This window comes from Heteronotia binoei, chromosome 4 (genome assembly GCF_032191835.1).
Source record: "Heteronotia binoei isolate CCM8104 ecotype False Entrance Well chromosome 4, APGP_CSIRO_Hbin_v1, whole genome shotgun sequence".
In the NCBI taxonomy this organism is placed as follows: Eukaryota; Metazoa; Chordata; class Lepidosauria; order Squamata; family Gekkonidae; genus Heteronotia; species Heteronotia binoei.
Genome location: NC_083226.1, coordinates 21,589,453 through 21,606,046, shown reverse-complemented (window position 1 = coordinate 21,606,046; position 16,594 = coordinate 21,589,453). Strand labels below are relative to the sequence as shown.

General features: G+C 45.5%; 1 protein-coding gene across 1 annotated transcript in view; it reads left to right on the top strand.

Annotated features, from left to right (window-relative positions):
• LOC132570060 (taste receptor type 2 member 40-like) overlaps window positions 1-1,745 on the top strand; it is a 129,275-nt gene extending 127,530 nt beyond the window's left edge. Inside the window, exon 2 of the mRNA XM_060236500.1 lies at window positions 1,617-1,745. Coding sequence (XP_060092483.1) covers window positions 1,617-1,745 — 129 coding nt within the window. The remainder of the gene's footprint in view (window positions 1-1,616) is intronic.
• Window positions 1,746-16,594: the final 14,849 nt, after the last annotated feature.

Sequence of the window (16,594 nt, the reverse complement as noted above, 5' to 3'; positions counted from 1 at the left end):
AGTCGCCTCAGGTTGAACAGGCTGCCATCGGTGCGATAGCGGATGTAGACACCATCGTCCTCATCTAGATCTACTGCGGCTCTTTGAAGCATCATGCTAAAGAAGATCGTAAAGAGAGTTGGCGCGAGAACGCAGCCTTGCTTTACACCTGTGCCTATTGGGAAGGTCTCCGAGAGGTCGTTGCAGTGTCTGACTTGGCCTCGCTGGTCTTCGTGTAGCTGGATGATCATGCTGAGGAACCTTGGGGGACATCCTAAACGTTCCAAGATTTGCCACAGGCCTTTCCTGCTAACGGTATCGAAAGCTTTGGTAAGGTCGACAAAAGTCACATACAGAGCCTTGTTCTGTTCCCTGCATTTCTCTTGGAGCTGCCTGAGAACAAATACCATGTCGGTGGTGCTCCTGTTAGCTCTGAAGCCGCACTGGCTCTCTGGGAGGAGTTCTTCTGCAATGGCGGGCACCAGTCTGTTCAGGAGTATTCTGGCAAGGATTTTGCCTGCGATGGAGAGCAGGGTTATCCCCCGGTAGTTGGAGCAGTCTGACTTTTCCCCTTTGTTCTTGTAAGTCCACCACATGTGGTAAAAAGAACCTTCATGTTTTTTACATTTCCAACACCTATCTGAGGCTTGATTACTCATTTTTGTTAACTTTTGTCATGTACTATCTCTACAGCATTTTGAAACAGTTCTCCTTTATGTTATAGCACGTTGATATTTTCATTGAATTCTTCCATAGGTGTTCCCACGTCTCCATCTGTATTTCTTTATTAAAATTAATCGCCCATTTAATCATTTGAGGGAGTCTCTATCTTCTGTGACTGCAGGGCTGCTCCTTCCACGATTCCGGAAAATCTGTTTCATTCCATATGTATTCCATCAACTTCTTGAAGGTAGTAGGAGACATTCTTCGAAGGTTAGATAGTATTCAGTTGGCAAACCATTTGGCCCTAGTGCTTTCCCTTTCTTTTGCTTTCCCCAAGCTGGAGTGATTTCCTGGATTGTTATTGAATCATTTAGCTATTTCAATTGTTCTTCATTAAGTTTGGGGTGCATTCATTCTCCTAAATAGTTCTGCTGCTGGCTAGCACCTACTTCTGCATTTTAATATAGTTTTTCTAAAAAAAAAAAAAAAACACCCTTGCAATTTCCTTAATATCTTAAAATGAGTACCTTTCTTTTTCATTAGTGCCCCTTAAGATATTTATTATTTTCTCTTTCTACTTCAATAGGCTAGCCATCTTCCTCATTTTTTTTCAGTTTCTTCTCCATCTCTTCTAGGAAAATGAAATTTAGTTGATGCTTTAAGCATTTGAGCTCTTGGTTTAGTTTTGATAAATCCAGATTTATTTTCAGGTCATTTTCCTTTTGTCTCAACATATTTGTTAGATCTTGGATTTTCTGTCTTTTTTCTCTGTTCTGTATTGCACTGAATTTTATCGCCAAGCACCTCAAGAATGCTTTGCTGGCCTCCCAAATGGTTTTATATGATACTTTATCTTGTGTATTTAACTCAAAATAGGACTTTAACTCTTTTTTAGTTTGCTGCACAAAATTCTTATTTCTTTAAGATTGAAATGTTGAGTTGCCAATTATATTTTATTTTTGCTCCCTTTACAGTTATCATCAGTGGACTATGATCTGAAAAAAGTTCTTGGCAAAATTTCTATTGCTTCTAAGTCCATCATCATTGCTGTCATCATCCAGCACATGTCTATTCGTGACCATGATTCGTGCCTGTGGGAATAGTATTTAAAATCTTTACTTGTAGGATAGCGTGTTCTTCAAGAGTCAATGAGTACATATTCTTCTGTCATTAACACAAAACTTCTTGGCAATAGTTGACCAGCCCCTTTGATGTATTTAGACGTCTTCCTATCTTCCATTTTGTCAAATATGGCATTATAGTCTCCTATAATACAAATATTTTCAGCCATAGTCCTACTCCCTCAATACTTTCTTGGGATTTCCAGTTTTAGCGCAATGAGTGTGGATTTGTCCTTCACCGTTGGCTGCAAGGACGAGCTGAACTGGGTATTTTGGGGGGTTCTCTGGGCTTCCGACTCTACAGAGCCCCAGGAAAGGAGCCCTGCAAGCAGACGATGCATGGGGGAAAGCAGGAGGAAGCACTGGCAGACTCTCGAGCTCCCTTTACCCTGTTGCCTGGATAGCTACGGACGCCATTATGGCGAAGTAGTTGTTGCTGCCGGAACAAGAAAGAGGAGGTGAATTTTGAATTCGAGTATTTACTTTGAAATGACCAGCAACTCTAAAGGAATACAAACGAGAAAGCTTGATACTAGGATTGAGGAAAGCTACAAAACTTTTTTTCTTTAACTTCATTTCCTCTACGACAGGTCTGCACCATATGACGGAGAGAACTGCCTACGTGTCACTCTTTGAAAGGACGACTGCAAGCTGTAGCCGATAAGACACGACGGACTAGATTGGGCGTTGAAGGAAAGAAAAAGACTCTTTAGCTTGCTTTTTGAAATGTGCGTTGTTTTCAGAGCTCTGCCCACCATTTTCTTTTTTTATTTCTTTTCCAGCATGTTGGAGACTTGGTAAGCCGAGTCTATGCTGAACAGGCTGAGAAGACTGTTTACACTGTGCTTGCAAGGTGTCTGCTAGGGGGACGGTCGCCAGTTGTAGTGGGCTAAGAACATGACTGCAGTAAAAAAAAGGTTTTTTTTCTCCACCTGCTTTTTTGATACTGTGGCTTTTGGGGGGCTTCAGCCATTTTCTTTCATTTTTCTTGGAAACTGGGAATTTGACAGGCTGGGTGTCTGCTGTGTGGGTGGAAAGGACTCCCTATGCTGTGCTTGCTGCTAGCTGTAGCTGAAGAAAAAATAAGTCTTTTCAGCTTGCCTTTTTGAACTTTTGGGGGGCTTTGCCTAATTTTAATGTTCCTAGATATCCTGATGTTATGGAATTTGTGTACCTAGAATCCTGCCCCCCACCCACAGAGGCTGCTAGAGATATTTTTCTCTCACTCCCTGCAACCCTCCACCCTTTCCTTCTACTGTTACCGCTGACCTGTGGAAGTTCTCCACTTTATTTCCCACCCTCTTAATATCCTGATTTTTAGTTCTAGCCATTATCGCCACTACAATCCCATCTACCCCTTCCCTGCATCTGGGTGACCAGTGTGGTGGGACATTCCAGCCGGGCTGCTTCATCTGGCATCTCTTCGGATAGCTCTTTCAGATACTGGGCAGCCTGACTGCAAACCAGTACTTGGAGAAGTAGTTGGAGTTCTGTGGTGTAATCCTTGAGGTAAGCGTCTACGATGGCAATTGGCCCTTCCACTGAAGACTGTACCCGTGCAGGTGGGTGATGATGAAGTCTGCGCGGTTTGTTAGCAGAGGAGAGTCAGAGAGAAGCAGTGGAGAGGCCCCCTTGGCAGCCTCCTCCTTTTTCGATGAAACCAACCTTGGTCTTATCATTGGGTAAATCCCTTTCTCGAAGCTCTATGCATTCCTTGCACTGTGCCAAGAATGCAAGGAATTCTCCCCCCCACTCCTGTCCCCAGAGAAAGAACTTCTCTGGAGGTTTTACTGGGCTTTTCTCAGGGAGAGAGGTATCAGGGACTGCAGCAGCCACCCCTTGCTGTTGTTGGAGCATAGCAAAAGCAATTCTCCACTTCTGGACCTGCATTCGGAGCGTCTGGTTTTGAGCAGCCAAGTCTGCCATGGATAAACCTGTGTCTCCTACACCACTGCTAATTGTGGTGGAGGCAATCTGTACTGACTCGCAGGTTCAGGGCGACGGGTTACGGTGTCTTCTGCTTTCCAGGATAACAAAGCCAGAGGAAGTTTCCAAACTCCAGTCTCATGCAGTGCAAGGTCAGGAGTCCGGAATTCACTCAAAGTTCAGCCAGGGTAGGTTTTCCAGGAATCAATCAGATGATCTTGGGAGTTCGATGTCTAAACGTACATGTTGCATCACACCCTAAAAGTCTCTCTCAAAAGGCTTTATAGCCAAAACCCCAAGTGTCATGTCGCCAGCCAGCTGTTCAGTATATTGGCTTGGGCACCATCACTCTTACAATCCCATCTACCTCTTTCCTTTCGAAGCTTTCCATGACAATTTTACTTTTCCTATCTTGCCCCATTTGATAGATGTTGTGTTTATGGAATTCTCCCCTCCACAGAGGCTGCTAGGGCGACTTTGCTCCAAAAAATGACCTTTCCCACTTCCTGCAACCCTCCACCCTTTTCTTCTACGCCAGGCGTCCCCAACCACCAGTCCACGCATTGAGATTGGTCCATGGCCTGCTAGCAACCGGGCGGCAGAGCAAGGCAGAGACACTGAACTGCCCCCACTCACCCAGGACCCGGGTGGACAAAAGCTTCTGATCCTGACCTCCCTTAGTGCTTCCCATTGTGGCTATGAAAAAGAATAGAACCAACCAACAGGCAAGGGAGCACTGGGCACTAAGCGGAAGACCAGCGTGTGTGTGTGGGAGGGTAACCTATCTGCCCCCTTTTCCTCAAGGACATCCTGGAACTCAGGATATGCTGCGAGCAGAATTGATGGGGTCAAGGAGTTGAGGCCCCCAACACAGTGGACTGAGTTTCATGGATGAAAGGGGAAGTGTGGTCTCACTCCAAAGCTGCCTCCCCTTGCAGGGGTCTTTCAATGGGAGGGGGAGGCAGACTGGCCTTATGCCGCCTGGCCACAAATCCTATCTGTGGGAAAAAAGAGCGGAGGACTATGTCTATGCCAGAACTATTGGTCTCTTAATGAGATCCCTGTGCCAGATCATTACCCTTTCATTTTAATCCTGCAGCTGCTAGGATGACTGAAGGGGACACAACTCTGAATTCCCCCCCTTTGGATGCCGCAGATGGGACAAGGAAGGAACATTTTCTGCCCGCTCCTGATGGGAGGATTCGTGCCTCCTTTAAAGCAGCTGCTGTTCATGACCCACCTTAAGTTTTGCAGTGCCGCTTCTGTGCGGTCACTTTAGAGCCAGGATGATCAAGAACCTTCCATATCTCACCAATGTCACTTTGTCCCTGGGAATCATGGTGACTGCATCTGGTTGGGATCAAGGTTCCCTCTAAGCTACAGTGTCTCTTGAGCAAAAATTCTACTTGGTGAGCTACTGGCATTAAAGTTGTGCATAAATTAGTGTGCTCTGGGGTCATCCTTCCTGAGCTAAGACAAAAAAAAAAAGGCTAAAAATCTGTGAGCTAGCTCATGCTAACTCAGCTTAGAGGGAACACTGGTTGGGGTCAAGTTTGCAGTCATCTCCTATGTGTTACTTGTGGGTCAATGAAATGGGACGGTTCTAGGCACATCATGAGAACGGTGACAGGGTTTCATCACTGCAGTTTCTCCTTTTCTTGCCTTCTAGCCTCTGTAAAACAAACAGGAGAAAGGTTCCATTGTAGAGGCCAAATGGTACCAATGCCCTTCCAAACGACATATTTCTCAGGCTCCTAGTTCAGTGCTGGAAGTCCAGGAAGATCTTGTTTCTCTTCCAATTACATACCTCAAATCAGAAGCAAGGAATCAGCTGTGTGTGGGGCTCTCTAGTGGAGGTTTTTGCCATCTAACTGAGAGTCCCCTTGACCTGATGTGACCACCATCTCATTTCTATAAGGGTGCAGAACTCGCAGAATGCATGTAGGTAACTCTGTCCCTCTAGGCAGATGCATTACACGAGATGCCTTCTGTAGATCTTTCTTATTGCATGAAAAGTGGGATAGATGAGCTGAAGAATGAGGGACCCAAGAAGAGGCAGAACATGTTGGGTCAGAAAATGCATTGGACCCTTACTTGTAGAAGCCTACAGGATGTGTGCAAAGCAGCCAGATGGTTGGAGGGAGGAAGGCCTGCCAAGGGGAGTTTTTGTATTTATTGGCTCCTTATGATCAATTTGAAGGGGGGTGGTATACTGCAAGAGTGAAAAGCTGCCAGGACTTCCATTGAAAGAGGCCCCAGAGCCCTGCCAAGCATCCCTCGTGAGGCACACGGTCAGAGGTGGTAGCCTTCTCCACATTGCGGAGGTAAACTACTTGCCCCCTTGTCACATCCCTACTCAATGAAGTAGGCGGCAGGGGAGGGGGAAAGTAAGGAGCTGCCTCACCAAAGGTGCCATTTCATCTAGGGGAACTGATCTCTGAGGTGTGGAGATTCTGGTTGTAGTTCTGGGAGGTTTCCAGGTCCCACCTGGAGGTTAGCAACCCTACATTGCAGGCATACTCTGAAGCAAAGGAGAAGGCTCTGATGGACAGGGCCTTTTCGGGAATGAGGCCTTGACCTGGGAACATCCTTCTCAAGGCTGTCACGGCGTACCAATTCTGCTGAACCTCTGGCTCCAGGAGTTTAGTTTTTCACCCAGGTGTTTCCCTGCATTGTACCATTTCTCACCCACCCATCAGGCACAGATAGAGCAATCTGTGGACTGGCCCTCACTGTTTCCCTGAATCCTGGATTTTTTTCTGCCAGCAGGCTATGAGCACTATGGGGAGACCTATAGCCCTACAGATTTGCACACACTCACATAGAGAGGGAGAGAAATGCAAATACCTTTCTTCTGGACAAAGGAATGGACAATGTTCAAGGCCTCCCTCTCCACAGCCAGACTGTCAGCTCCTAGAAAAGAAACTCTTTGTTCAGGTGATGGCAAAGAAAGTGTTCATAAATCTTAGCGGCAAGTAGAGGCATAGACGTCTCAATTTCCTGGGGGAAGAAGCATGGGGTTAATCTGGTCCAGGCCCACACTTAGTGATCTAGTTCAAGTTCAAGTTTATTATAATGATCCAATAATTTGCAGCGCTTGTTTTGTAGCAGGAACTCCTTTGCATATTAGGCCACACCCACTTGATGTAGTCAATCTGATTGGAGATTACAGTAGGCCCTGTACTGAGAGTCCTGTAAGCTCTTGGAGGATTGGCTACATCGGGGTGTGTGGCCTAATATGCAAAGGAGTTCCTGCTGCAAAAAAAGCCCTGGTAACGTGAAACAAATATGTCAAGTTATGTATCTAAACATATCTAGGCATTAAAAACAACTGAACACTTCGATTATCAAAACTGTTAAAATATAATTAACATTTCATAACCTTCTGTCTGATATGACGAAGCCAGAGCACAAAATCTTGCTATCTTGGCAGTAATTTTGTTGCAGCAATCAGCTAAGAGGAGTCCGGAATAAAACTGATTATACCTGCCTGGATAGGCAGAGGTAATTGATGCACCCCTCTGCTGTGAGGCTGAAATGGCTGGCAGCCAAGCAGGGGGAAGCAAAACTGACTGGTGAAATGGCTGCCAGCCATTTACATCTAACAGCCGATGGAGACTTGGGGGCTGAGCAATGTCTGGGGAAGCAGGGGACCTCAGCAGGGTGTAATGCCATAGAGAAGCAGCCGTTTTCTGCAGGGGAACTGATCTTTGTAGTCTGGACATCAATTGCAATTCCAGCCAAACCAGACAGGGCTAGCCCTAGACTGTCTGGCACCCTAGACAAGGCTAGTTTCCCCCCTCCCGCATTAATAACATCACCAAGTCACATGGGGGTGCCCAAAAGGCTGGCGCTCTAGGTAATCACCTAGTTTGCCCAGTGGCAGGGTCAACGCTGAGGCCAGAAGTGCTGGCATCTCTGAAGGACAATTCACACCACCCTCCATGGGTCATGAAAGGGCATCCAAACGAAGAATCAGGAATGGTATGCAAGCCAATCCCGGACCTTCCAAGGTGTGGGTTGTCACTCAACAAATCCTCATGGGCAGGCAATAGGGTTGCCAATCCCCAGGTGGGGGCAGGGGATCCCCCAGTTTGGAGGCCCTCCCCCCGCTTCAGGGTTGTCAGAAAGCGGGGGGGGGAGGGGAGGGAAATGTCTGCTTGGAACTCTGTTATTCCCTATGGAGATTTATTCCCATAGAAAATAATGGAGAATTGATCCGTGGGTATCTGGGGCTCTGGGGGGGGCTGTTTTTTGAGGTAGAAACACCAAATTTTCAGTACAGCATCTAGTGCCTCTCCCCAAAATATACCCCAAGTTTCAAAACGATTGGACCAGGGGGTCCAATTCTATGAGCCCCCAAAGAAGGTGCCCCTATCCTTCATTATTTCCTATGGAAGGAAGGCATTGAAAAGGTGTGCCGTCCCTTTAAATGTGATGGCCAGAACTCCCTTTGGAGTTCAATTATGCTTGTCACAGCCTTGATCTTGACTCCACCCCTAACGTCTCCTGGCTCCACCCCCAAAGTATCCTGGCTCCACCCCCAAAGTCCCCAGATATTTCTTAAATTGGACTTGGCAACCTAATAAAACCCTAAACTGGATTAATTCTTTTTAAATTTCAAAAAAACACAATCCCTAAAACACCCTTATTAGTGGGGCAGCCTATTTAGTGGCCCTAGCCAAACCGAAAGTACCCTCAGACTCCAAAAATAACTCTATAAAAACATGAAAGTGACCCACCCCACACAGCCCACATACCAACCCCCTCACACCAACCAGAGGTAATTTAAATGAACCAAAACATGACAGAAAGAAACTTAACTTTTAACCCACTCACCCCCCGCCCCCAAACCAGAACCTGGAAAAAGGACAACAGGACAGGATGCAAAACCAACAACAACAGATCCAAATCACTGAGAAAAGGCCAACAAACGCAACTGTTAACAATGTGATCTTTTTAACAATGAAATTAGGCCAAACAGCGCCCCCCCCACCAAGTCACATGGGGGTGCCCAGAAGGCTGGCGCTCTAGGTAATGACCTAGTTTGCCCAGTGGCAGGGTGAACGATGAGGCCAGAAGCGCTGGCATCTCTGAAGGACAATTCACACTACCCTCCATGGGCCATGAAAGGGCATCCAAAGGAAATACGAAGCATCAGCAATGGTATCCAAGCCGATCCCTGACCTTCCAAGGTGAGGGGTGTCACTCAACAAATCCTCGTGGGCAGGCAAGGAGCAAGCTGGATCATGCGGGGTCCTCCTCCTTTGAACTTGTGATGCCCTGGCAGTTGGAAGCCCTGGGCCAGGTAGCCATGGCAACTGACATCAACACCTTTGAATTTAGAATCTTCCCTCCAACTGCTACCTCTGGGGAGGCCAAAGAGACATTTTTGAAATAAATCCACTGACAACCTTGGGAGGACTTAGGGTTGCCAAGTTTTAAATGCATCTCTCCAGCTGTCCCCTTCATATCAATCTGAGCTGCAGCATTTATTAGGGGATTAAAAAAAAACTTCTGTGCCAAGAAAATTCTGTGCATCAGACCTCTACTAAAGGGACAGGACACTGTTTTCATGGCCAGAGTGTTTGGGTGCCAAAAGCAGATGAGAGTTAAAATGGTTGTAGCTTAGAGGCAAACCTCACTGTCCAGATGTGTGTTCACTCCTGTCTTTTCTGGTGACTGGGAATGGCTCTGAGTGCTTAGAGATGCTAACCTGCAGGAGGGGCCTGGAGATCTCCCAGAATTACAACTCATCTCCAGATGAATAAGGACAGTTCCCCTGGAGAAAATGGCCTCTTTGGAGAGTGGCTTGTGTGCCATTACACCTCACTGAGGTCCCTCCTCTCCCCAAACATTGGCCTCCTCCGGCTCCACCCGCAAATGTCCCGGAATTTCCAAAACCACAGCTGGCAACCCTATAAGTGCCTCATCCTCTTTTACACAACTACACATCTTCCATTTTTCCTGGTGCTTTCCTTTGCTCCATTATCATGTATGGATTACATTGCTTTTGTAGCATATTATTCTTAGTACCATAATAAAGGGTTTAATTCTTATCAAATTAAACCCATGAATTGCTGCTGTCTTCCTACTGGGAAGACCCCAAGGGAACACCTTCAGGAGCAAAAAGTTTGGAAAACAGCAGGTTGTCTGAACAAAGCTAAAAGAGACCCACACTACCCCCCCCCCCCCAAAGATTCCCTAGTCATCATTTATTTGTTTATGGATGGGATTTCCATCCTGTACTCATTTCAAAAAAACACAATCCCTAAAAACACCCTTATTAGTGGGGCAGCCTATTTAGTGGCCCTAGCCAAACCGAAAGTACCCTCAGACTCCAAAAATAACTCTATAAAAACATGAAAGTGACCCACCCCACACAGCCCACACACCAACCCCCTCACACCAACCAGAGGTAATTTAAAAAAACCAAAACATGACAGAAAGGAACTTAACTTTTAACCCACTCACCACCCCCAAAAAAACAGAACCAGGAAAAGGGACAACAGGACAGAATGCAAAAACAACAACAACAGATCCAAACAGATCACTGAGGAAAGGCCAAGAAATTCAACTGTTAAAAAAACCTGATGTTTTAACAATAAAAAACCTCAGGCCAAATCAGTCAACAATACGCCTCGCCTCCCCCCCCCTCCCTTGCCCAAAACCAGAACCAGGAAAATGGACAACAGGACAGGATGCAAAACCAACAACAACAGACCCAAATCACTGAAAAAAGGCCAAGAAACTCAACTGTTAACAATGTGATCTTTTTAACAATGAAATTAGGCCAAACAGCTCCCCCCCCCCCCCCCAGAACCAGAAGAGACAAGGAACGCCAGCAGCACAACATGGCAGCAACAAATCAAACATAGAATCCTTTTAAAACAGTAAAAAAAACTTGACTTTTAACAATACAGGAACTTTACCAACCCTTCCCCCCAAAAAACCTTCACCCTAACTTCTAGAAATCCAAGCCACCCAAATCAGGAAAAGTAAAAGGACACTGCACTTTTAAAAGTCCTCTCACTAAAGTAAGATATAGGCAAATTGACAAACCCCCCACTCCCAGCAGAACCCCCTAACCCTAACCCCAAATAAGCTACCCAGTACCCACTCACCCAAATCTGGATAAGTAAAGGGACTCTGTCTTAAAAAGTCCTTTTACTAACTAAAATAAAAACAAGAACTCCAAGACAGTCTTACCCTTAGATGTCTTCTCTTCTCCAGGCAGGTCAGGCAAGGCTGAGAGAGAGCAGCAGCAGCAGCAGCTGAAGCCAAGGGCCAGCGCAGCATAATCTTTCTCTCACACCAACACCAACATAGCAGCAATGGAATGGAGTCCAGCCAGGAAGACTCCTTAAAAAGGTTCTCTATCCCAACACAGAGCAGTTGCAAAAAATACCACTGCTCTGTGATTGGCCAGAGAATACTGTTTACTTGGATACCCAAATAAACAAAAGAACAACAATGTTGCTGATGGCTGGGGGATTAGCCCAGCCATAAGCTACACAACAGCCCTGCAAAGCATGCTTTTGCAATGCATTTTGCAAATGCATGCTTTGGATTGGCTGCTGGGGCTCCTCTCCCCCTCCCTCCCTGATCCCAGGGAGGCTACGGGAGAGGCAGGAAAAGGTTTCCAAAGGTGGGAAAGGAGGCAACCAGCTCCCCTGAGGCTGCAAGAAGCTCCTTTCCCACCTTTTCTATGGACTTCCGTATACTTCCGAATATTGATTCAGAAGTATACGAGGAGGCGTATACGGCTCCCGTATGATGCCTCCCAATTGGATTCAGAAGTATATGGTCCCGTATACTTCCATATCGGGGGTATTCTGAGGTTTATTCGGTTCTGCCAAACCGAATGCACACCCCTAGTCATGAACAGAGCTTAGGATTGCAGTACTGCAGCTTTAACACTCTGCGCCACAGGGCTCTAAAGAAAGAAAGAGCACACTAAAATTTAGAGGTTCTGGGACTCTGCTTCTTTGAGCTCCTGCCCAAAATGAGGCCTGGTAAAAATTAATATAACATTAAGATATTAGGTGACACTAGATTAGGCTTGATCTCTGCCACCTGGACCAGTGCTGCTGAGCAGCTGAAATTGTCTATTTCTTAGAGGGCCCCCTGGTGAGTGTCTTGTATGGTGTAGTGGTGCGGATTGTGGAAAAATGAGTTCTGCAGTTTAGTGCAAAAAGGGAAGTGCTATTTTCATTGAGGTATTCTTGTGCTACAAGCCATTGAGATTTGCTTTTTAAAAAGCAAGTAACCATGTTTTGCTTATGCCACTTCTCAATTCTGCATTACCAAACTCATTAAAATCAATCTTGACCATGTGTTTAGATCCATTATCCAACAATAATTTAAATGGATCTGAAGCCGAGATTTACTTCATGGTTATGTGCTGGTTGTCTAGGTCCTAGACAACATTTTGACAATCTTTGCCTCACATATATCCAGAGTTCAGCTTGTTTGGCATTCTTACAATTTTCCTGCATGAATTCCAGTGTTTTTCTAATCATTTTATGTGATTCAAGTAAGGAGCTGCCTCACCAAAGGTGCCGATTCCTCTAGGGGAACTGATCTCTGAGGTGTGGAGATTCTGGGTGTAGTTCTGGGAGGTCTCCAGGTCCCACCTGGAGGTTAGCAACTCTATATTGCAGGCATACTCTGAAGCAAAGAAGAAGGCTCTGATGGACAGGGCCTTTTCGGGAATGAGGCCTTGATCTGGGAACATCCTTCTCAAGGCTGTCACGGGGTACCAATTCTGCTGAACCTCTGGCTCCAGGAGTTTAGTTTTTCACCCAGGTGTTTCTCTGCATTGTACCATTTCTCACCCACCCATCAGGCACAGATAGAGCAATCTGTGGACTGGCCCTCACTGTTTCCCTGAATCCTGGCTTTTTGTGCCAGCAGGCTATGAGCATTACGGGGAGATTTATGTGAGACCTATAGCCCTACAGACACACACTCACATAGAGAGGGAGAGAAATGCAAATACCTTTCTTCTGGACAAAGGAATGGACACAGCTCAAGGCCTCCCTCCCCACAGCCAAACTGTCAGATGCTTACATCTAACAGCTGATGGAGACTTGGAGCTGAGCAATGTCTGGGGAAGCAAGAGACCTCAGCAGGGTGTAATGCCATAGAGAAGCAGCCGTTTTCTGCAGGGGAACTGATCTTTGTAGTCTGGACATCAACTGTAATTCCAGACAGGGCTAGCTCTAGACTGTCTGGCACTAGACAAGGCTAGCTTCCCCCCTCCCGCACTAATAACATCATCAAGTCACATGGGGGTGCCCAGAAGGCTGGCGCTCTAAGTAATCCCCTAGTTTGCCCAGTGGCAGGGTCAACGCTGAGGCCAGAAGTGCTGGCATCTCTGAAGGACAATTCACACTATCCTCCATGGCCCATGAAAGGGCATCCAAAGGAAATACGAAGCATCAGCAATGGTATCCAAGCCAATCCCTGACCTTCCAAGGTGTGGGGTGTCACTCAACAAATCCTCGTGGGCAGGCAAGGAGCAAGCTGGATCATGCGGGGTCCTCCTCCTTTGAACTTGTGATGCCCTGGCAGTTGGAAGCCCTGGGCCAGGTAGCCATGGCAACTGACATCAACACCTTTGAATTTAGAATCTTCCCTCCAACTGCCACCTCTGGGGAGGCCAAAGAGGCATTTTTGAAATAAATCCACTGACAACCTTGGGAGGACTTAGGGTTGCCAAGTTTTAAATGCATCTCTCCAGCTGTCCCTTTCATATCAATCTGAGCTGCAGCATTTATTAGGGGATTTTAAAAAAACTTCTGTGCCAAGAAAATTCTGTGCATCAGACCTCTACTAAAGGGACAGGACACTGTTTTCATGGCCAGAGTGTTTGGGTGCCAAAAGCAGATGAGAGTTAAAATGGTTGTAGCTTAGAGGCAAACCTCACTGTCCAGATGTGTGTTCACTCCTGTCTTTTCTGGTGACTGGGAATGGCTCTGAGTGCTTAGAGATGCTAACCTGCAGGAGGGGCCTGGAGATCTCCCAGAATTACAACTCATCTCCAGATGAATAAGGACAGTTCCCCTGGAGAAAATGGCCTCTTTGGACAGTGGCTTGTGTGCCATTACACCTCACTGAGGTCTCTCCTCTCCCCAAACATTGGCCTCCTCCGGCTCCACCCGCAAATGTCCCGGAATTTCCAAAACCACATCTGGCAACCCTATAAGTGCCTCATCCTCTTTTATACAACTACACACCTTCCATTTTTCCTGGTGCTTTCCTTTGCTCCATTATCATGTATGGATTACATTGCTTTTGTAGCATATTATTCTTAGTACCATAATAAAGGGTTTAATTCTTATCAAATTAAACCCATGAATTGCTGCTGTCTTCCTACTGGGAAGACCCCAAGGGAACACCTTCAGGAGCAAAAAGTTTGGAAAACAGCAGGTTGTCTGAACAATGCTAAAAGGGGCCCACACTACCCCCCCCCAAAAAAAAGATTCCCTAGTCATCATTTATTTATTTGTTTATGGATGGGATTTCCATCCTGTACTCATTTTAAAAAAAACACAATCCCTAAAAACACCCTTAGTGGGGCAGCCTATTTAGTGGCCCTAGCCAAACCGAAAGTACCCTCAGACTCCAAAAATAACTCTATAAAAACATGAAAGTGACCCACCCCACACAGCACACACACCAACCCCCTCACACCAACCAGAGGTAATTTTAAAAAACCAAAACATGACACAAAGAAACTAAACTCTTAACCCACTCAACCCCCCCCCAAACCATAACCAGGAAAAGGGACAACAGGACAGAATGCAAAACCAACAACAGATCCAAACAGATCACTGAGGAAAGGCCAAGAAACTCAATTGTTAAAAAAAACTGATGTTTTAACAATAAAAAACCTCAAGCCAAATCAGTCAACAACACACCTCGCCCCCCCTTGCCCAAAACCAGAACCAGGAAAATGGACAACAGGACAGGATGCAAAACCAACAACAACAGATCCAAATAACTGAAAAAAGGCCATGAAACTCAACTGTTAAAAAAGTGACCTTTTTAACAATGAAATTAGGCCAAATGCCCCCCTCCCCCCCCGAACCAGAAGAGACAAGGAACACCAGCAGCACAACACGGCAGCAACATATCAAACACAGAATCCTTTTAAAACAGTAAAAAACTTGACTTTTAACAATACAGGAACTTTACCAACCCCTCCCCCGAAAAACCTTCACCCTAATTCCAAGAAATCCAAGCCACACAAATCAGGAAAAGTAAAAGGACACTGCACTTTTAAAAGTCCTCTCACTAAAGTAAGATATAGGCAAATTGACAACCCACCACTCCCAGCAGAACCCCCTAACCCTAACCCCAAATAAGCGACCCAGTACCCACCCACCTAAATCTGGATAAGTAAAGGGACTCTGAGTCTTAAAAAGTCTTTTTACTAACTAAAATAAAAACAAGAACCCCAAGACTGTCTTACCTTAGATGTCTTCTCTTCTCCAGGCAGGTCAGGCAAGGCTGAGAGAGAGCAGCAGCAGCTGAGGCCAAGGGCCAGCGCAGCACAATCTCTCTCTCGCACCAACACCAACACAGCAGCAATGGAATGGAGTCCAGCCAGGCAGACTCCTTAAAAAGGTTCTGTAGCCCTACACAGAGCAGTTGCAAAAAATACCACTGCTAGACAAATTTCTGACAATCTTTGCCTCACATATATCCAGAGTTCAGCTTGTTTGGCTGTCTTACCATTTTCCTGCATGAATTCCAGTGTTTTTCTAATCATTTTATGTGATTCATGTGCTTCTTCTTTTTCAGACCCCAAGATGATTTGTGCTCAATAAAGTGGTGCACAAAAGAGAAAACTGGCAAAAAAAAGAACCAACAAAAGGCATTAAATTTAGTGGCGAAGACTGGAAAGCTGACTAATTATTTCACCCAAATTACATAACGTGATCTTCCAAATCAAAACCAGCCTCCGTCATCAAAAGCCTACTGGCATTGTGTCTGACTCTGACAAGATGAAAATTGAACAAAACTGCACTCTTTTCAGGACCACTTCACAGTCTGACTCTCATGATGAAGTTGTGCTGTCAGAGGCTGGCTCAACTGGCACCAGTAGTGAGAATTCTTTACTGCAAATGTCGATGCAAGGTGCTTTGCAAGGCAGTCTGAAGTTACAAATAAGATGCAAGAGCTAGAATTTGTTTATTATGGAGATCAGACGGGGTGAGATTTTGCAAATGGTTCAAAGAGCAGTTCAACTTATGCAAAAAGGAGGATGGGAAGTTAAAAACATGTGCAGATCCGTACAGGTTACTAGCTGACCAGCTATCCATACTTAAGGAGAGAATTCTGAAAGATTTGAAGCACTTGCAAAGGAAGTGCCACCAGCTGGTAACGGAGATGCTGCTCAAACTGAAATGCAGCTCAAACCTGCAATCACGTCAGAAAGAAGGTACCCAGTGATGGAGGTGCACCAAAAGTAGATCTGAATGCCAGAGATAAATTTTATCACTACCTTTTACACAGCTATTGACAAACCAAGAAAAGGAGAGGTGTAAAAGAAAGAGCTGACAAATTTTCTTTTATAAGTGATGTGCTAAATGATGTTACTTCATGTGTACTGAAACTGAAAGTTTCTCTCAAGTGTTTTCAAAAGCTAATTGATGCTTACCTAGAAGACTTGCCTTGTCTCTGCTAAGAACGGGAGCAGACTTGTTAGGTCAGATAAGTTTTGAGGACTTGATCAAAGACTCTGCAACCTAAAAAAGTAGAAGAAAACTTCTAAAGTATAAATAAAGTTGTAAGTAGGCAACTATAAGCATTATTTTGCATCTTTTGACCCATTTATATTGAAAGGCTAGATTGTCTGTCTGTCTATCAGAAGAAGAAGAAGACCAGGAGGAGTA